Below are 20,033 nucleotides of genomic sequence, written 5' to 3' on the forward strand. Positions count from 1 at the left end.
GGAGGGCATGTTGGCGCCAGAACAAGGACGGGCTGAGGCAGCGCCGCATCTCTGATCTGCCTTACGCGGGAAAAATAAAAATAAACGAACAGGCTTTTTCCTTTCTTCCTTTAGGGCAAAAGGGGGAAGAAGAAATTTTTTCTTTTCGGGGAAGCACATCAATTTGGCGCGCATCGTAGCGGCGGAGGGCACAACTTCTTCGACAGAGGCAGGAAGGCGCATCGGTAACCTTATGGTACTGGCCATTCGACCTTGTGTCACATGCAAGATCATCATGGTGTCACGACGCTCGCTTCATGGAGGTAGAATTAATTTATTTCGGGGGCGGGACGATAATGCAGGAGGAGAAACTGACGGATCTGCAAGTGGCGGAGATCAAGAAAGCATTCTCCATATGCGACAAAGATGGCAGTGGCAGCATTGATCTTCCCGAGCTCAAGACAGGTTTCTTCTCCATTCCGGGCGGTTCTTGTTGGATTGTTCGTTCAACGACTTTTTGGGGTGGGTGCAGTGATGACGGCCATCCTGGATGAGGAGCCCAGTGAAGCCGAGTTGGCACAGCTGATGAAGACCATTGACAAGGACCACAGCGGCACCATCGAGTGGGAAGAGTTTCTCGACGCCATGACCAATTGGTGCGCACTACCGGCCGAGCAGGCTGCCCCCCCCTTGTACCACCATGTTTTCCCTTTCTTATTTTTATATATCATGCCGGAGGTGACACTATCCCATCCCTCGACCCTGCCCCTGACGCGCGCGTGCTGGTTCTGTCTGGCGCGGGTGGGTGGGTGAGCCGCCGTAGGTTCAAGCAGGACTACAAGGTGCACAAGAGCGGCAACAGCGATCCGATGAGCCAGAAGAAATCCAATCCCGATCGGGTGCGTGCGCGCCTCGCGCTCGTGAGCGTGGCGCTGGCGCCTCGTTTGTTTGGCTCAACAAAACTCCTTTGGCGCGCATGCTGGAGGAGACAGGAGAGGAAGGACGTCCACAAGAAGATCAAGAGCTTCTTCGCCCAGTTCAAAAAGGGCTCCACCTTCGACAAGATTCGCTCGGAGCTGCAGAAGGAAAAGCGCGTGGCCGACTCGATTCAGATGCCGCAGACATGCGCATGAGCACCTCCGGCGCCTCCACTGCCGCCTACTCCTCAAACCAGAAGGTTGTTGGCCCGCACCTCCCCTCCCTGGCTTGCTGCTGCACCGAACACGATCGCTGCATGTCGTGTGTGTCGTGCGTGTCGTCGTGTGTCGTATCGCGCTATCGTTGGCGTGGCATGTGGCTTGTGGATTAAAACCTGATTCGATGGACGTGACCGTGCGGTTACGCAGCTGCGATACCTGGAAGAGTGCAAGAAGATGCTGGAGCGATTCCCGGCCTTCCACAATGCCCTGAACTCAGACAACCCGCTATCGCAACTGGAGGCCATGACGAACGTGGTCAAGCTCTTGTCCATCGTGGAGGTCTTTGCCACTCCTCAGGAAAGGTATATATCGTTGCCCACTGACCGCTGCGGGTAATTGGTCATTGGGAGCTGCCAGGGCCCTGACGCTTCCCCGGTCGTCGTGTCGTCGTGTCGCAGGCGCGGTGTGGCGGAAGTGATCATCAAGATCTTCGAGCTGTTTGTGCAGACGGGCATGACCCCGCGCATCATCCACATCCTGCAGACGTCCGACCCGCAGCGACCCCAGCTCCAGGTGCCCCCCCCCACCACACAATCATTTGCTTCGCGCGCACCTTTCCGGTCGTATTTCTGCCCAGGGCTACGACTTGGTCTGCCGCCATACTGGCGCCATCGATAGCCCCCCCCCCGTCTATATTATTATTAACGGGTCTCCCTGCCTGCCGTGTCGTTGCTCCGCACACCAGGAGCTGGCTGCGCGTATTCTGACCTACTTCATCCCGGGTCCGCGCATCGCTTCAACACCCGAGGACTCACTGCTCCACCCCAACCAAATGTTCTTCAAGAAGCTCGTCATCTCCGAGGGAGGCGTGCCTATCCTCATCAAGCTGCTCCACCACCCTGTCCCCGAAGTCCGCCAGCAGGTCCGGGTCCCCCTCCTCTTGCGCGCGCAGAACGAGACTGCAGGCAGGCAGCAAGCGATATTGCCCTGACGCCGTCCGACTTCTTCTTCTTCTTCTTCGTTTTCGTCGCTTCCTTTACTACGATGTGCACGTCGTGTGCGCGTGTAGGGCGTGTTGGCGCTGGGCTGGCTGGCGGCGCACAACCCAGAGTGCCGGGACCACCTGCTGCACCATCGGGTGGTGCCTGCGCTGCTCCATATCTCGGGCAACGTTACCGACCTCGAGGTGGCCAAGGCCCTCTCGTGGACCTTTTCCATCCTGTGCGGTGTCACCCACCCTCGCAGCAAGCTCCCGTCCTGGGAAGCGGTACACGCCCCCCCAACACCCACCCACCCCCTCTATGCCATTCCCACTCTCACCTCCTCTCCCGCGCTCGATCGAAAGAGTCTCACCATCTCTCTCTCTCGTATGGTGGTGGGCTGGTGTAAACGCGCGCGTGTGTGCTGCTGGCGCGGAGAAGATCGCACCGATGCTGCCGCACCTGGGCAACTTTTTGTTTTCGGGGGATGAGGACGTGCTCGCCAACGTCCTGTCGGCACTTTCGCTCGTGCTGCCGGGCGTTCCCGAGGCGAACGTGTGCCGGCGGCTGGTGCAGCTCCTCGCTTCCTCGGCCCCACGCGTACAGCGAGGGGGGCTGCAGACGATCACCTACGTCCTTCGCTTCGACGACAAGCAGACCCAATTCCTCATCGACTCTGGCCTCACCGACGCCCTCGCTCATCTGCTCCGCTCCGACGACGAACTCGTGCGCGTTGCCGTTTGCGAGACCCTCATTGTCCTCGCCGGCGTGCGCAAACGTATCCAGGTGGACCTGCCCCCTCCCCCCTTTATTCCCCTCCCTCTCAAGCCAAGCCCTCCCCTCCCCTTCTACTCAGGGGCCTGCCCGTCACAGCACAGGATCCCCTCCCCCTTTCCGTTTCTCTCACTCTCGCGGCGACGGCCGTACGTGGATGGTGTTGTGAGTGCAGGCCATCATCAAGGCCGACATCGTGCCTCGCCTGTTGCAGCTGCTCGCCACAGATGAGCTCATGCGATGGAAGGTGGCCAAGGTGGTCAAGTATATCACTCGCGGCAACGCCCCGCAAATTGAGTACTCGACCCTCTCCTCCTCCTCCTCCTCCACCACCACCACCCCCATAGTTGAAATAATGAAACGAACGTGATGACCGTGGTGGTGGCTGGTGGTGGCTGGTGGTTGGGGGATACCAGGTATCTCGTGAAGCAAGGCGTGGTGCAGGCCTTGGCCAAGTCACTGGTGCACTTCAAGGTCTACGACCAAGTCCTCACCGAAATCTACAAATTCTGTGGACCCTCGTTCAACTTCGAGTTTGTTCGCGACGTGCTTGCGGCGCTTGACAACATCGTCAACGTGGGCGAAATGGAGGCCGAGGAGAAGCAAAAGCTCAACCAGGTAAGCCACGGCCGAACTCGCTCTCTCCTCCGACTTATCGCACCCCGTATCGTCGTGGTGGTGGTGGTGCGTGACCACTTGCGGTGGTCGCTGCTGCGGCGGCGTTACTGACTTGGGGTGGGTGGGGGGGACTCGTGTGTGTCACCGCACGCAGTACGCTCTGTCGTTTGACATGGGGTGCGTGGACAGCATCCGAGGCGTGCTCCAGGCGCTGCGCTACGCCTCCAAGGACGAGCTCGATGCCTGGCGCCAGAACTCCCACACCCCCGGAGAGGCGCCCGTGGAAGTACACCCCCCCTGCCAACCCGCCACTCCGCTACCCCCACGGCCGATGCGCCTGCGCCTGGCCGGATGATCGCTCAGCAGCGTAAAACCCCGCACACGCACACACGACGGCAGGACAAGATACGGTCACTTCTGTTCAAGATCAAGCGCGTGCACGACGGCAACAGCGAGGCCAAGATCTCCCGCCACATCTCTCAGATGATTGGCTCTGTGTGGAAGGAGTACTACAAGGACAACCAGGACCACCTCGACAACAAGGTACCCTTCCCTCCCTGCATGGCCATTGCAGATTACATTACATTTTACATTACACACACACACACACACACACACACACACACACACGTCCCTCCCTTCCCTCTAGGTGCTCGTCAAGTGCTACCATGGAGATGACATCCGTGTCGTCGAGGTGCCGCGTGACGTGCGCTACCAGGACTTCCTCAGCGAGCTGCAGGGCAAGTACGTGGGTCCGCTCACGGTCACCTACAAGGTACGCCGGCCATGGCCGGCGCAGGCACCGCGGACGTGTGCACCACGCCTGCTCTCTCTCTCTCTCACACACACACCACCCCTCATCCCTCTCTCGGGGCCTCTCCCCCACGCCCTCCTTGTGTCAACAACGAACCATAAACCAACCAGGAATCGGTTCGCCAATATAGGATGAGGAAGGCGAGTCCATCACGATCGACTCGCAGGGCTCGCTCGAGACGGCCATCCACAAGCACCTGAAGGAGGCCGCCAAAACCCTCAAACTCCGCATCTCCATCCGGGTGCGCGTTACCCCCCCCCAATGCTGGCCTACGCGGCCACGTGCCGCCGCCGAGGCCGCCCACACACCTGAAGATTGGGGGAGGGAGGAGAAGCAAGAAACTCACGAACGAATGAACGAACGAACGATTGGGGGGGGGGAACGTGGACGTGAGTAGGGACTTACGGCCTTCTCGCCCTTGGCGACCCCTTCGGCCTCTCTTCGCGGTTCGCCCATTCCTTCGCCCCGTGCGTCGCCCCCTGGCTCCCCGCTCCGCAAGCGCAAGCGCCCCGCCGATGACGTGCCAGTCCGCGACGATGACGACGACGACGACGAGGCTGAGGCGGAGGAGGAGCAGGCAGCGTACACAGCGGCAGACCAGCAGAGGAGTGAGAAGAGCAGGCAGCACGACGACGACGAACCCGTCGCCCAGCAGCCGCGCCGCATCCCCGCTGCTGCCCGTTCCTCCTCCTCCTCCTCGTCGTCGTCGTCCTCTCCTCAGACGCAGCGTCGCGGGGGCTACATGAGCGGGCAGGTGAGCGGGGCCTCTTCGCCCATGCCCGCCCTCCACTTCCCCCTCGCCACGCCCCTCATCCGCCGTACGGCGTCCCTTCCCTTCTCTTCCCGCCCACCTCCCGGTTGCCTCCCGCACGTATCGGAGCGCTAACACTTACCCGCGTGGCCCTCTCGGCGTCGGCTACAGAGGGAGAGGCCTTTTCGTTTGGCGACAGTCTCGACCACATCAAGCGCGAGGAGAAAAAGGCGCTCCTGGCCCAGCTCGAGCAGACCACACACTGTACGCGCCGTGAGCCTCTCGCGTGCGTTGGGTGAGTCCGCTCGTTGGAGATTATTACAACCACTAATGCCGCCGCCACCACCTCCAGTCTCCCGCGATGAGCTGGAGAAGCTGTACGCCAATTGGTTGAAGCAGGCGCGGAACGGCTACGTTGGCCGTGAGGTACCGCACGCACGCACACACGACACACACGCACACGCACACACTAACGCCTCGCTCGTTTGCTCAGGAATTCGAGGCGGGTCTCAACGCAATTGGTATCTCGGATCCGCTCATCATTGAACAGAATTTCTCCGCTTTTGACCACAACAAGGTGCGCGCCCTCCCTGAAGCCGGACCCACACGCAACTCTCACCCCGGGCGCGTCGTGTGTGTCGTGTGTGTCCCTCTCTTCCAGGACGGCAAGATCAATTTCAGAGAGTTCGTTACGGGACTGTCCGTGGTGCAGAAGGGCACCATGGAGGAACGCCTCAAGTGTACGCACCCACCCGTCCCTCAGTGTGGTGGAATGCAAGAGCCGACCCCAGGCTGATGTGCGCCAAACTCCGCGGTGCAGTTCTCTTCGACGCCTACGACGTCGACGGGAGCGGCACACTCACCCCGGACGAAGTCTACAACATCTTCAAGGCCTCGCTGGCGTCCAAGGGAGAGACCATCAGCACAAAAGAAATTCGCGACATGGTGCGTGCCTGTCCCACCCACTTCCCTTTGCCTGACCGGGTGGTGTGGTGCTCCTCCCCCCCCCTCCTTGGTAATGTGACTCACGTGTCAATGCTCGGGCCGCCAGGTGGACGAGTGCTTCCGGCAGATCGACGTGAACGGGGACGGCGAGATCAACTACGAGGAGTTCAAAACAGCCGTGACCAACCAGCAGCTCATGATCTCCTGCTTCGTCCACTACCCCACGGACCACCACCAGCAGTAACCGGTCTCGCCCAAGGGGTAAGAGTGAACGTGTTTAGAAACGAGTCTGCTCGCACACATGATTGAAACGCTTGGCGTGGCCCACGTTGTGCTCTGGTGATGATCGATTGGGCCAGGGGTAGAGGAGGAGAAGAAGCACCGTTAGCTAACGTGGGGCGACAGTGGCCGCCTCAAGACGACATCTGCGCCAAAGGAGAGGGGCGCGTATGTACGCTGGGTGCGGCAGTTGCGGCCCCAGTGGCAGTCGGGTCGTGATGTGACCGAGGTGGGAAGGTCTTCCGGCGGCATGTTGGCCCTGTTGGCCACAGGCCAGCCCACCACCACAGCACACAATGAGAGGTCAGGCAGCTGCCAGAGAGGCGAATGAAGGAGGAGCAGTACCGGTAGAGGTAGACGAGGTTTTGGAAGGCGTATTGCGCACAGGACCAGCAGGCGTGCTGCCCCGATTGCACGTTCTTGCGGGTGTGCACTCCATCTGCATGTCGGTCAGTCACGATGAATGGCCCAGGCCTCCTTGGCCCAAGAGAAACGGAGAAGCCGGAGAGACGTAACTAAAGGAGATCGCCCCGGAATCGGCATCGGCCAGGCAGGTGAGCCACAACTCCGTGACGCTCTTCCCCTTGGCCGTCTTGGTGCACCACGAACGAGTGTGAGTGAGTGAGTAAAATTGCCCCAAGCAGTGACTTGGTGTTTTGTTCTCTCTCTCTCTCTCTCTCCCCATCTCTTGTTCTCTTCCTCTCTCGTGCGTGAGAAGAGAGGGCGCGCCTACCAGGTAGTTCAGCACGATTTCCTGCTCGGCCGGGTTGTTGCTACGCACACGACGGAAAAAAACAACAGGTTTCATTATTTTGGAGGTGGGGAAGGAGGTTGAGCCGGCAGATCCGCGGGGCGGGGGCAGGGTAGGGCAAGGGGACGCACTTGAAGGAGGCCGGCGGCAAGGTGGTGAAGGTGTGCTGGGAGAGCTTCTTGAACTTGCCCACGCCCACGGGGCTGGCGCAGCCCCAGTAGAGGTCGCAATAGGGCTTGTCGCACAGCTCGCCTGCCCTCTCCTCCCGTCAGTCAGTCGTCCCTCGTCGCCACCGTGCTGCTGCTGCTGGCGGCGGAATGGGGGGGATATTTTGCGGGGGGGGGCGTACATTTGATGGGCGTCGGGCATCGATCTCCGCGATCGGGGAACTAGTTGTGGTTGTTGTTGGTTATTCTTACTACAACTACTACCACTACTACTATTTATTTTTAGAGGGCGAGAGGAGGAGCAGTACCGGCTGGCCGCAGGCGGAGCAGAGGTGGTGTGGGGCCGCCCCATCCGATGGACACTTGAAGCCGTCAGGCCCTGCGACAGGTGGTAGCCATCAGCCCAGTTTCGCGCACGCACCAACACCCGGGTGAGAGCAGGCACCCCCGTCACCACCATCACGACCACCACGACCACCACGACCACGAGCTCCACGACAGCCACGGACACGGTATAGACACACAACCACGACACGCAACGCACACGAACCACACACACGAACCACACGACACACACGCAGAGAGCGTACCGGCAGTGCCGCACTGACGGCAGATGGTGCGGTATCCGCCAGAGTAGTGGCTGAAAGTGGACCCGAACAGGGGCGTGGGGAACGAAGTGGCGAACAGGGGAGGGCGGTAGGTGCGGTCATCGTCCTCCTCGCTTCCTTCGTCCTCGTCCTCGTCGTCCTCGTCGTCGTCATCATCGCATTCGTCGTCGTCGTCGTAGCTGGACTTGGCCTTCTTGCCCCCCTTGTAGGTGATGACCCGGCGGAGCTGGCCCCAGCGAAAGAGAGAGGGGGGGAGGGAAGAGAAGGATGCGTGAGGTGAAGCGGGAGAGGGAGGAGGAGCTGTGATGAACAGGAGGGAAGGAGGGGAGGAGGAGGCTCACACCATTTCGTCGGTGAGTTTGGAGCGGGCATCCATCTCCTTGAGCTCCTCGGGGTCTCTCGCTTTCTCCGGGTTGGCCTCGATGTAGGACTCGATGATGGCGCAGATCGTGTGATTCTGCCCTCGCCCATCCACCCATCCACCCATCCACCCACCCATCCACCACCCACCCATGGTACACGTGGCACCTTAGGCAGCGGCACCTCATTCCCCCACTTTCCACGCGCACGGAAGGGGAAGGGGAGGGAGGAGGAGGGCATTGGAGCCATTTTGAATATAGATATTTAAATAGATATAAAGATAATAAATGTCGATGTAGCGACAGGTACATACCTTGGAGAGGCCCTGCACGTGGGTGCGGCACTGGGGACATTGGCTGTTGCCGCGCTCTCGCCACTCCGAATAGCAGCACGCGCAAAAGCTGACAGGCCCACACGCCCGACATAAGCAGCATCAGCATCAGGAGGGGCTGGGGGGGAGGAGGAGGAGGAGGAGGAGGAGGGAGTACTTGTGCATGCAGGGAAAGAGCGCGACGCACTTGTAGAGCAACTCCTGGCCTGACTCGCCAGCACCACCACCCCCCCACGCACGCACGCACGCATGCGCCGAAGGAAGGAAGGAAGGAGAGTCCGTCAGGTACATAGGGCCCCTCCCTCTCACGCACGTTGAAACGCACCAGGGGTGGTGCGGGGGAGGGGCATGCGTACAAATGCCGCAGACCATGTTGTCCTCGTAGGTCTCCTCGATCTTGCGCAGTTTCTTCTTGTCCCGCTCCGATTCGTCGTCCTCCTCCCGCTCCGCCGCCTCGTCTTCCTTCTGCCGCGCCCCGCCCGAAAGGCACATCGTGAGCCCAGGCGAGCGCCTCCCGCCCCCTCCCGCCCCACAATGGGGCAAGTCCGTTCCCGTACACACCCCCTCCCTCCCTCGCACTGCACTGCACCGCACCGCACCACACCGACGAGGGATGGCGGTGGCGGGGAGCTGCACCTTGCGCTTCGTGGCAGCAGATGGTGGAGAACCACCGCCGCCGCCGCCGCCACCACCAGCAGTAGCAGCAGCAGCAGCAGCATCCGCATCCGTTCCGCCACCAGCAACCGCCGACGTTGCAGTGGCAGTCGTAGTGGTGGTGGTGGTGGTGGTGGACGCGTGGGCGTGGGCAGTGGACGCGGCCAAAGGGACGGGGTCCTCATCGGCGACGATCTCCTGAGTGGATGCCTCCTCCTCCTCCTCCTTGTCGTCGTCTTGTGCAGCACGTCGTGGTGGTGGTGGTGGCACAGCTGCAATTCGGGGAGAGGGAAGAGGGTTAACGTGCGTGGGTGGAGATCGAACAGCGCACAACACACGACCAGTTTCTCGGATCGGGCCGGGCGAAGGGAGGGTCTACACCTTGGAAGAGGTAGCACACGCGGTCCTCTCCCGGCACACCCCGGACCGCAAGATTGGTGAGAGCGATTTCGTCTGCACACACACACACACACAACACACAACACACGTGTGAGAGGCCCATCGCGCCCACGTCAGCAGCCGTGGCCACGTATAATTGCGCGGAGGCCAGCAGGCAGCGTGTTTAGGGCGGCGCACACGCACCTCCCGAGGACAGATGTCGGCGCTTGCCTTTGCCCACCTGCGGAAGAAGCACGTAGCGAACGTGTCACACACGGCACACGCACACACACGACCCGTCAGCTTGTGGTGTGGTGTGGTGTGGTGTGTCGTGTCGTGTGTGTCGAGCGGGGTAATGGGGTCCTCCACGGGAACAACCTTGGTTCCGTTGACGAAGGTGCCGTTGGAGGAGAGGTCCTCTAGCACGACCACGTAGTGGCCGGCACTTGCGTCCCGCTCGCGGTAGAGCCTGCAGTGGCGCGCCGATATCCGCTTGTCCCCGAACCGGCACCTTCCCGCCCCAGCACCCACGACACCAGCCACCAGCCACCACCACCATCAGCTGCTGCGGGTACCAAGTGGCGGTTTTAACAAACAAACAAGAGCTATGTTTGGGAAGGAGACGGTACCGGGGGTCGCAGTCGGGGGAACGGCCGAGAAGGAGTGGGGGCTGGTCGGGCGCCAGTTCTACCACCTCCATCCCCGTTGCGTGAGAACCCCGCCCTGTGCTCCCACCGACCGGCACGAGGCGCCCCCAGGGGCTGACCGCGGTGGTGCCTCCACCCTCAGGGGTTTGGTGATCTTGCTGTACATCATCTACCGTACGCTCCAACTCGGAATTGTCTACATCGCCCCCGACTTTATCCAGTGCCCGGGCGGCAGCAACTGCGTGAGCCTCCATCTCGTTTTGTTCTTCGCGTGTAGAAGAGGGCAAGGAATCAATCGCTTGTCCCCCAAAGAAATTACTGGAATCAAAATGTTGGCCCAGAATTATTTGTCTTTTTATTTTCTGTTTTTTTTTGATTTTTTGTTTTCTAATTTGCTGGCCGTTGTTAGGCCGTGGCGGCGTTGCGCTGGAGGAGCTGCAGAGCTGCTTCAAAATGGCCCCGCTCTACCTGTTGGTGACACCACGTGCCCGCCGTCAACACCACATTCATACACCAACGGCAACAGGGTTAGGCCACATGTGTGTGGAAATAGAAATAAATAGATGACGCGTCCAGATGGAGCACAGAAACGACGAGGGGATCGTGGTTTGGGGGAGGGGTACGAACATGCAGTGCTGTGATGTCGTGGCGAAGAGCGTAGAGTGCGGCCTCGCGGCATAGATTGTCGAGGTCGGCTCCGCTCCACCCGGGTGTGGAGCCCACCAGCCACTCTCGGTCGTCCCTCGACAGCTGCTGCGCGGGCAGACCGGCCAGCTTACGCTCCAGGATTTCCTACGCGCGCGCAACAACCAACAACAACCAACAAGTCAGGCATGATCCGTGGGGTGAGGATCGTCTATGGCTGGCCAGACAGGCCTGCTCCGTTGTGGCGCCGACACGGATGGACAAACGCAGTTGCGATGGAGGTGGAGGTTTGGGGTGCGTACCAATCGGGCGGCGGGATCGGGGAGGGGAAGATGGATGTGGATGCTGAGGCGACCAGGCCGGAGGAGGGCGGGGTCAATCAGGGCCTTGCTCTCCGTGGTGGCCACCACCATCACGGGCGGCCTCCCCTCGGCTGCCCCTCCCCCTGGCGTCGTCTTGGCTGTAATGCCGTCCATCTCCATCAGCAGACACGACAGCAGCCGGTCCATCGTACGCTCAGCTGAGAGAGATAGATGCACCACACACACACACGACACACACACGACACACACACGACACACACACGACACACAAGACACACAAGACACACACACACGCACACACGCACACACGCACACACGCACACACCTACATATCAGTGTATGGTCACCTGGTCGGGAGGGAGGGTCTCTCGGGGGACAGAAAAAGCAGGAAAGGGTGAGAGGCTATATACCCGAGGAATCGGCGCCGCGCGGGCGGGCCAGCATGTCGATCTGGTCGATGAAGAGGATTGCCGGGGCCGCCGCACGTGCCCGAGCAAACACCTGGGCGATGGCCTTTTCCGACTCTCCCACGACCTTGTGAACCACCTCCGCACCCTGCACCGTCACGGTCGACGGCGATGATGCAGCATCACAACCACCACCATGCGCCCATTACAGTGGAAGAGAGGTCATCACGGAAAGAACACGCACGCACGCACGCACGCACGCACGCACGCACAAACAGCACGCACGCCGTACGTTGACGGGAATGAAGGTGGCGTGGGTCGACTGCGCGAGAGCGAGCCCCAAGGCGGTCTTGCCACACCCGGAGGGACCGTAGAGTAGCACCCCGGTAGGAGGGGACACGCCGAGCTGGGCGAACCGCGACTCTTCTTCCAAGCCCATCACCACGGAAGCCTGACGCCACCGCCACACGCGACACCAACGACACACAGCACACACACAGACACACACACACACACACACACACACACAGAGAGAGAGAGAGAGAGAGAGAGAGTTACGGAAGCATATCCCCAGCACCCGACAGCGGCAACAAAACCCCTCGGCTACCTTGAGGAGGGCAATGGCTTGGCCAAGTCCCCCCAGCTCGGAAAATGTGTGTCGACCTGGGAGCAGACGTACGTAGCACACATGAGCAGGGGCAGGGGCAGGAGCGCAACTCGGTTCCCCCGCGGCCCAGCGGGGAGGCATTGTGGGCACGTACCCACGCTGGCAACGCCGGAGGTAAGGAGGGCGACCTGCGGCCTGACGATGGGGAGGACCTCGCGAAAGTGGTCGGGCGTAACCACGACGGCCGCCTCGTTGCCCGCAGCTGCTGTCTGATCCCCTCCACCTGGTGCTGAAATGAGTACTGCCATACGTTACGTTACATAACATTACATTGCATTGCATGGCATGGCAGTGCGTGCGTGTAATCACACAAAGCACCGGGGGAGGTTGAGTTGATGACAATTCACCACAAGGAGAGGGGAGGGAAGGAGCGCGCGAACTTGTGCGGGCTTGGCGTAGGGCGGCAAGCGCGGCGTGGGAGCAGAGGGCGGCCAGGTGGGCCGGCAGGAAGGCGTGGGCTTCCATGCGGGCCACCTGGTCGTATTCCGGCCCGTACCGATCCCGCGCAAAGGGACGCCGTGCCGCGAGTCAAGGAGGCAGATAAATCAAAGAATAAGAACAACACGCGCACACTCCCAGATAGAACCATAACACAACACAACACAACACAGCAACCAAAAGGGAGAGGGATGGAGAGGATATGGGTAGTGAGGCGGCGCATGAGGAGGACCCGCAGGGCGGGAGTGGGAATGGGGCACTCGAACACGCGCCCCCCGAAGCGCATGGGAGCCAGCGCCCCCGCGTCCAGCGCCTCCGGGCGACTCGTCACTCCTGTGGCCCGAGGCCACCGCCAGAGGGGCACGAGCGACAAGAGTCAGAAAAAGGGCTCAGGTCCATGTTCAATGACGCCGCCTCAGCGATCGAGAGGCGGTGCAGCCACGCGGGTGGGGGGGGGCAACTTACCGATAACGAACACGCGCTGCCAGGGGCGGTCCGCGCGAGGCGGCGGCAGATGAAGGCTGTCGAGAAGGGAGAGCATGATGCTGCTCATGCGCCGCTCCACCGCTGCAACACAGCAAGCCACACGACACATGACACGCACACAAGCACACGACACGCGCGAGTGAGTCAGCTGAGAGCGCAACATTGCTGTACTACTTCATGTGCGGGCGAGGGAGGGATTGGGCATGCGCCGAAAGAAAGCCATGGCCTAACATGGATATGGAAATGGAGATAGAGATGGAGAGGTACATCCAGGTATAAATAACAGGTGTATAGCCGTAGAGAGGTAGATAGAGATAACGTACGGGGGAGGCCCGATCGGCGGGCAGAGGGCAGCAGCACGTCGACGTCGTCCACCACCACGATGCGGGGCAGCAGCGGCGAGCAGCAGGAGTCATCCGCGTCGTCGCCTTGGCCTCCTCCTCCTCCTCCTCCTCCAAGCACGGCGCGCACGAGGCCCGCCTCGCTTTCTCCCTCGTCTGTCGACACACCAACCAGGACGAGGAAGCGTACGAGGAGGTGAGCCGTTGGTTATGGCCACCACGTGGTGGCCTCATAGCGTTAGCCACTCCGAAAAAAGGGAATGGTGCCTGAGCCTGCTGCCGGCCACAAGAGGAGAGGAGGAGGCAAGCGGGAGAGCAGCAGCAGCAGCAGCAAGGCACGTACTCTGGCGGAAGAGGTCGGGCGCATGCAGGAGTGCATGGGAAGGCCGCTGCTACGCGCCACGGCCCGTGCCAGGCGCGTTTTGCCGCTTCCCGGCCGCCCCACCAGCAGCGCACACCCGCCGCGGCCCCACGCCCCTCCTACCGCTCCTCCTGCTCCAGCAGCAGCAGCAGCAGCCGGCGGCGGCGGCGGGTAGAGGGCGGCGCGGGCTGAACCGCACAGGCCGCGCAGCACGAGTGCTTCGGCTCCCTCCCGGGGCTGCAGCGATGTAATAACAGTAGCAGCCCCCTCGTCCCCCCTTGTGACTTCTTCTGCTTCTTCCCACGCAAAGTCCCCCCANAACTCCCGCACGGCACGCGCCTCCCATCCCGCGAGCACCGCCGGTGAGTTCCGCTCCTCCGCCATGTTGTTGTCGTTGCCGCTACGTCAACTTGTTCATTTTTCTTTTTCTTGTTTTCTTTTTCTTTTCCTACTCCGGTCACGCACAAGTAGCTGGGTTTGGGGTGTCCTTTGGCAGATGTGGAACTCCCAAGTGATGTTGAAAGCAAGAACCAACCAGGGAAATAGAAAATGTGCACATGTCACTGACAACCAGGTGGTATATATGAGAGCACCTGACCAGAAGGAATGTATGCACTAAGACAATAGAAAAGGACAAGCTAGACTGGGACACCAAGGGGCATGTGGTGATGGAAGTACCCTTCATGTTGGCCCAGATGGTGCTTGCTATCATGTCAAACACCAGCACACCAGAACATGGCCTCCAGCCTACTCACCAAGGCACACTCAAACCAAGTGTTCATGAAAAAGGGTAAGTGACTCTTTTTCCTTAGCTGATGCAAAAGATGTACAGATTATCAAGCACTTCTTGACAATAAAGTGTACATTGCAAAAGATGCTGAGAGAGTAAGATGGGAGACCATCATTCAACTCATAATCCTGCAGACAGCAGTAATCTTGGCAAACCAGAACTGCTCCAACATCTCAGGGTCTCATCCTCACTTGGGCAGATGGCAACCCAGATGTTGGCAGTGAGTGCATTGTCAGTGAGCGGGGAAGCAGAAGAGTGTGGGGTGAGGGAATCAAATAGAGTGGGGACAGCATGTGGAGAAGCCATGGCTTCAGTCCAATGTTGGTCCAGTGTGTCCTGCCACTCCTGGAGCTCAGCAGAGGTGAAGAGAGGAGCAGTGAGAAAACAGCTCTTGAGAAATCTCAGCATCTGGTGCCAAGGGTGGGAGAGTCCAGGGAACACCTGGAGCAAAGGGTTGAGATGGTGGTCAGGCAACAGAAGTAAGCATGGTGGTGGTGGAGGTGGTAGGTACCAATTGGGAGTGAACTCAGATGATTGCCTTGGTGTCCATGAATGGCCACAGCCCTGCCATGTTGAAAGATGACAAGGCACCAGACCCATTTCTTGCAGCTGAACCCATATGCCCTGTGAAAACCAGCAAGACAGAAGGGTGTGCCAAAAAGGCATAAATCCATCCAAGAATTGTCATCACAGGCAGAGGCACCCATAATGGTGATGATCATGGAGCTGCGTTCAAACTCATTGCAGGCTGCATAGCGCTCCCTAAGTGACATGATCTGCTCTACAGAGATGAGTGAGAGGCAGTTCTTGGAGCAACAAGGGGCATCAGCAAGGGAGGAGATCTTGGTGGCATCAGTTAGTCAAGCAGGCTTGGTGGGGCCTGGGCACTGCTCTGGGGTCAACTTCCTGCACTTGCAGGGAGTGTGTTGGGATGAGGGCATGGTCATGGAGAGGAAGGGGGTCATGAGGTAACTGGGACACTGGGAAGGATGTCAGGCTGCATGGCAGTTGAGATGTGGTCTTGGTTATGGTGGAGAGAGACAATGGATGGCTGGACTTTATACACCATTGCATTGAGAAACACAAGGTCATCCACTAACAACAAAGCACTAAATGGACCAACCAAGTGTTGGGAAGATGCAGGGCAAATTATTGGCAAGAAGTACACAGTTTCCTGCACTACTGGAATAGATTTGTTCACAGGTGCCATCAGAGTGTGCACATGCTGCCAATCCAACACACATCAGATCATCAACACAAGGAGATTTAATTGCCAAATTACTGCCAGGAAGCACTGAAGATTTCAAGTAGGACTTTAACATCATTGGTCCAGAGTATTTTAAAAGCAGTGTGATGGCTTTGCTGGTTTTGTAGCCTCACACCTACTGCACACATCACCCTCAAGCCTACTCAGTGAAAGCCATGTCCACCACCCCTACTCCATCATCCACTGCTCTGGCATTGCCTCTCAGCCTAGCATCCATGTTGGCTGAGGAAGTGAAGGACTGGTGCAAGTCAAATTGGAGCAAGATCAAAGTGGAGAACATCACCATTGTGAACCTTAAGAGCCTCATTGACCATCTTGGAGGAAGCAAGAGCTTCAAGAAGAAGGCAGAAGGTGTGGTGAAGCTGCTCCATCAATGCAAAGAAGGTGCCTGAGGAAAGGGAGAAGCCAGAGGAGGAGCCAGAGGAGGAAAGTCTGGTTTCCAGGAGGAAGGGACAGAAGCACACTGCTAGTCACAAGGAGGAGGGAGAAGGAGGACAAGGTGCACAAGGAGGAGGAGGAAGTTGGGGCAAAGGGTAAGGAACATGTGGATGTGGGTCCAGTCAAGAAGGTCTGCATCACCCCAAGACATCCTGTTGCTCTTCCAGAGGCAACACTTAGTGTTGTGGAGAAGGCCAGCTACTTCCTTGACCTTACCTTTGCTGAACTTGGTATGTTTTTTGCTTTATTCATACCACAGACCATCCCTCACTGGCATAGCCTTCAGCACCAGCCTGACCTGGCCAGTCTGCACCTTTGTAGCACTGGTTGTTTGGATACCAGCAACCCCAAGGTGTCAGGAGCTGATGTGCTGCCTGCCAAACTGCACCAACAGTGGATTGAGGATGGCAAGGGCTTAATCAACCTTGGCAATGCAACAATGTTTGGTACACCCAAGTCATTATGTGCTAATTACACATCAACCATTGAATTATATATGTCCTTGTATCTGCACATCCCACTCATCCAACACATGTCAGATGGTCTTCTTGTGTTATTGCAATATGGACACATCTCCTCCAATCCTGTTTTATGCAGCTCATCATCAGCCTGTTGACATACATGGGTTGAAACACCTCTTCCTGTGAAGGAATTGGGAATCTTCCACAGCCACAGCATCCTCTTCACTATCTCAACAAAGATGAACATGTTGACCCAAACAACACCAACAAATTTAGTAAGTTGTAATTTTTGCTGCTTGCAACATCTTGCTTACACCAACTTCCCAACACACATCAGATGCTATTTCCTGCTTTTTATGAATATGTGTTAACAACAAAATTGCTTGTCAATTTGCAGAAGGAAGGTCAAGCAGTCACCCCCAATGCCCTCAAGAAGGCCTACACAATCTTCAACAATCTCAGCAACCATGCAGAGGCAATAAGGTTCCACCCCTCCCTTCTCCTCCTCCTCCATCACCACTATTCCATGGAGGCCTCATTTTTCTCCTAACCTCCTTTTCCATAGCTTCATCTAGGCTGAGAATATGGAACTACCACCTCAGCACCAAGTCACCCCATCCAATCTCTACCAGGCAGCCAGCAGCAAGCTAGCACTGCTTCACTTCTTCTTTATTTCATCTTATCTGCTTCACTTACACTACCATTGTGCAATCAGGCAAGTACTTGGAGGAGCTCATCAAGCATTGGAAGACAGTGCATGAACAAACTCTGGCCATCAAGAAGGCCATTGCTGACACCAAGGAAGCAGAGTGCCATCTAACCCATCCTGGGGCTGCTGCATCTCTATTGGATCTGCAGCTCAAGCAACTTGACCTGTCTCTGCAAGATATCTACCTCAAAGTGGCAGACTACTACCAGCAGCACCCCACAGTTCAACACATCCCCAAGACCAAACTCTCAACTGGAATGCAGATTGAGGATGAGGAGCAGCGTGCAAGTCTCTTGGCCCTGTGTGAGGAACAGGAGCTGCAGAAGGCTGGGCAGAGCATCTCCACCTCTTCTAGCCAAGGGACAGACATGGTACCAAATCTTCCTCAGGAAAGTCACACTTGTAGGTTGCAAGTCCCTGCTGGAGTGTTCCTTTGTTTCCTTCTAAAGTTGGCTTTATTCATAAATCAGGAGGAGCTGCTTGCAGAGGAACAACATAAAGAGGAAAAGAATGTGGAGGACAAGGCCACACAGAGTCAGGATCTCTTTGGGGTGTCCTCATCACTCAAGGAAACCGCACCTGCTGCTGCAAGTTTGCAGCTCACCCCAACTCCACCCTGCAGATTACAGCACCAATGTCTGGTACTCCATGCTCACAATCACCTTGACTTCTCATTCTTGTAGCTGACTTATCTCATGCAGTGCCTGCAACTCCTCCCCCCATCCCTCCTAAATCACAGAAGACCCCAGCTGAGAAGGCTGACTCAAGAAGAAGAAGGCAGCCAAGAGGGCCACTTTGGCATGAGTGGAGAGATTTGCAAGTGCTCTTCAGACCACAGTCTCATGAATGATTCAACACTGCCTTGAGCTCAAAAAGCAACTGGTACAACATTCTCTTTTTTGTGCATGCACCCAATCCAACATGCATCAGATCACATAGTTATTTTTTAGTGTTATTTTATTATATTTCTTATTTTATAATTGTGTTGTTGCATTTCCACTTTCCTGTTCCTGTGCATGTGCATTGGATCAGGTATTTCTTTTTTATTGTTAATTTTATTACACTTGTTTTTTCATGTTGCTTTTATCATGTGTCTGCTTTCCTGTTCATGTGTGTGTGGACAATCCAATGCATTGGATTAGTATGACTGATTATTTCTCTTCTCCTTATGCAGGTCTCAATCTATGCATGATCTTGGCATCAACCAGAACAACTACCTTCTCAACATCAACAATACAGCAACCCAACTTCACCACTTGCATGGCATTGGCATATTCATCACCAGCAACCCTCTACACCTTGCATCCGCGCTCACACATCATGCCAACCTTGAGTACAAGCTCACACTCACCTTCCACTTCTCCAAGGTTGCCTACACCTCTGACCACCTGGCACCTCCTCATGTCAGTGGCTTCTTTGTTGTTCTCTTCTGCCACACTGACTGCCCCTTCAACACCATCTGGGTTCCAAGCCCTCCAATTGGTGCTCCTTACTACTACCTCTCCCACATTCCTCTACCACCTGCCAACAAGGACAACATCAAACCTATTCCAGCAAGCCTTGCTCTCATGGCTGAGAACAAGGTGCTTCTGCATCCCTGCTTCTACAGCTTCCTCCTCACCAGCATTGACTTCCCAGCCACCACTGAGGACCACATCCACACAGTCTATGACACCCAACCCACCTACAACATGCTGCTTCCCATCAGCATTGTCATGAACTACTGGTACCTCCTGCTGTTCACCAACAAGGCCTCCAACTTTGAGTACCCACCCAAGGACTATGTGACCTGGGCCATGCACTTCCTTGCTTGAGGAGTGGATGACAACCCTCCAGAGCACAACCAATGCCTTCAACACCCTCAACCATCCCCTCCTCACTCCCTATATTCTGCCCTCCACACACCTAACCCCCACTTCCAGTTGCAAGTCTTTCAATTGGTGAGCCCATTTCTTAATAAACAAATAAACCTCTTTACTCACCCCTCTTCAGTCTAACTTCTACAACACCTCAGTATTCCCAGACATCACATTTCACAAGACCACCCAGATTTGCACAACAACACAGCTCTTGATTTGTACATTTCAAACTCAACCATTTCTCTTTCTGCAGGATCTGCACATAAAAAGCTGAAAAAATGGCAAAAGAGTCACTGACCCTTTTTCATGAACACTTGGTTCTCAGGTTTCATGTGGGATTTGCAGTGGAGCAATGTTGTGGTTGTTGTGGATCTTCTGACAGGGAACCTAGAATGTCAGTTTGCGCCAGGTGTCAACAATGAAGCTTAGGAACTCCAATTGTTGGGTGGGCGCCCCTCTTCGTCATTGTCACCATCGCAAGTAATAAAATTGAGTTTTAGCCCCCTTTTGTTTGTTTGGTGTAGAGAAAGGTGATGATCGATCACCATTTGTTGTGGTTGACGATGCTGTAGAGAATGGCACCCGCCACCGTTACGAGGATGCCCAGGGCGCCCATGAACGAGACACGCGTGTTGAAGACGGCGATCGAGAGGAGGATCGTCAGGA

At 57.3% G+C, this 20,033-nt stretch overlaps 4 protein-coding genes across 4 annotated transcripts; 2 read left to right on the top strand and 2 right to left on the bottom strand.

Annotated features, from left to right (window-relative positions):
- Positions 1 to 335: 335 nt before the first annotated feature.
- Positions 336 to 6,244, top strand: ACA1_106800 (EF hand domain containing protein; the record flags this gene model as incomplete). The annotated part of the gene is made up of 22 exons (XM_004336274.1): positions 336 to 444; positions 512 to 635; positions 803 to 878; positions 972 to 1,073; positions 1,326 to 1,480; positions 1,577 to 1,691; positions 1,864 to 2,046; positions 2,188 to 2,385; positions 2,540 to 2,866; positions 3,048 to 3,169; positions 3,289 to 3,490; positions 3,645 to 3,776; positions 3,890 to 4,033; positions 4,140 to 4,265; positions 4,435 to 4,545; positions 4,702 to 5,122; positions 5,227 to 5,319; positions 5,408 to 5,481; positions 5,549 to 5,632; positions 5,717 to 5,795; positions 5,876 to 6,000; positions 6,107 to 6,244. 22 exons carry the CDS (start codon positions 336 to 338, stop codon positions 6,242 to 6,244), a joined length of 3,240 nt encoding a protein of 1,079 aa, XP_004336322.1.
- A 140-nt stretch (positions 6,245 to 6,384) lies between these two features.
- On the bottom strand, positions 6,385 to 10,228 carry ACA1_106810 (FHA domain containing protein; the record flags this gene model as incomplete). The annotated part of the gene is made up of 16 exons (XM_004336275.1): positions 6,385 to 6,538; positions 6,625 to 6,718; positions 6,796 to 6,871; positions 7,013 to 7,052; positions 7,162 to 7,282; positions 7,788 to 7,837; positions 7,871 to 8,031; positions 8,149 to 8,262; positions 8,479 to 8,566; positions 8,654 to 8,702; positions 8,853 to 8,961; positions 9,133 to 9,422; positions 9,532 to 9,603; positions 9,733 to 9,769; positions 9,904 to 10,039; positions 10,158 to 10,228. 16 exons carry the CDS (start codon positions 10,226 to 10,228, stop codon positions 6,385 to 6,387), a joined length of 1,662 nt encoding a protein of 553 aa, XP_004336323.1.
- A 352-nt stretch (positions 10,229 to 10,580) lies between these two features.
- On the bottom strand, positions 10,581 to 12,941 carry ACA1_106820 (ATPase, AAA domain containing protein; the record flags this gene model as incomplete). The annotated part of the gene is made up of 9 exons (XM_004336276.1): positions 10,581 to 10,643; positions 10,803 to 10,967; positions 11,123 to 11,340; positions 11,554 to 11,698; positions 11,843 to 12,001; positions 12,158 to 12,213; positions 12,312 to 12,440; positions 12,598 to 12,691; positions 12,888 to 12,941. The coding sequence occupies 9 exons, from the start codon at positions 12,939 to 12,941 to the stop codon at positions 10,581 to 10,583; spliced, it is 1,083 nt and encodes a 360-aa protein (XP_004336324.1).
- A 5,751-nt stretch (positions 12,942 to 18,692) lies between these two features.
- ACA1_106830 (uncharacterized protein) lies at positions 18,693 to 19,322 on the top strand (the record flags this gene model as incomplete). Its single annotated transcript, XM_004336277.1, has 1 exon — positions 18,693 to 19,322. The coding sequence occupies one exon, from the start codon at positions 18,693 to 18,695 to the stop codon at positions 19,320 to 19,322; it is 630 nt and encodes a 209-aa protein (XP_004336325.1).
- Between the last annotated feature and the right edge of the window lie 711 nt (positions 19,323 to 20,033).

Source organism: Acanthamoeba castellanii (assembly GCF_000313135.1).
Source record: "Acanthamoeba castellanii str. Neff unplaced genomic scaffold scf7180000084660, whole genome shotgun sequence".
NCBI classification, from domain to species: Eukaryota; Discosea; order Longamoebia; family Acanthamoebidae; genus Acanthamoeba; species Acanthamoeba castellanii.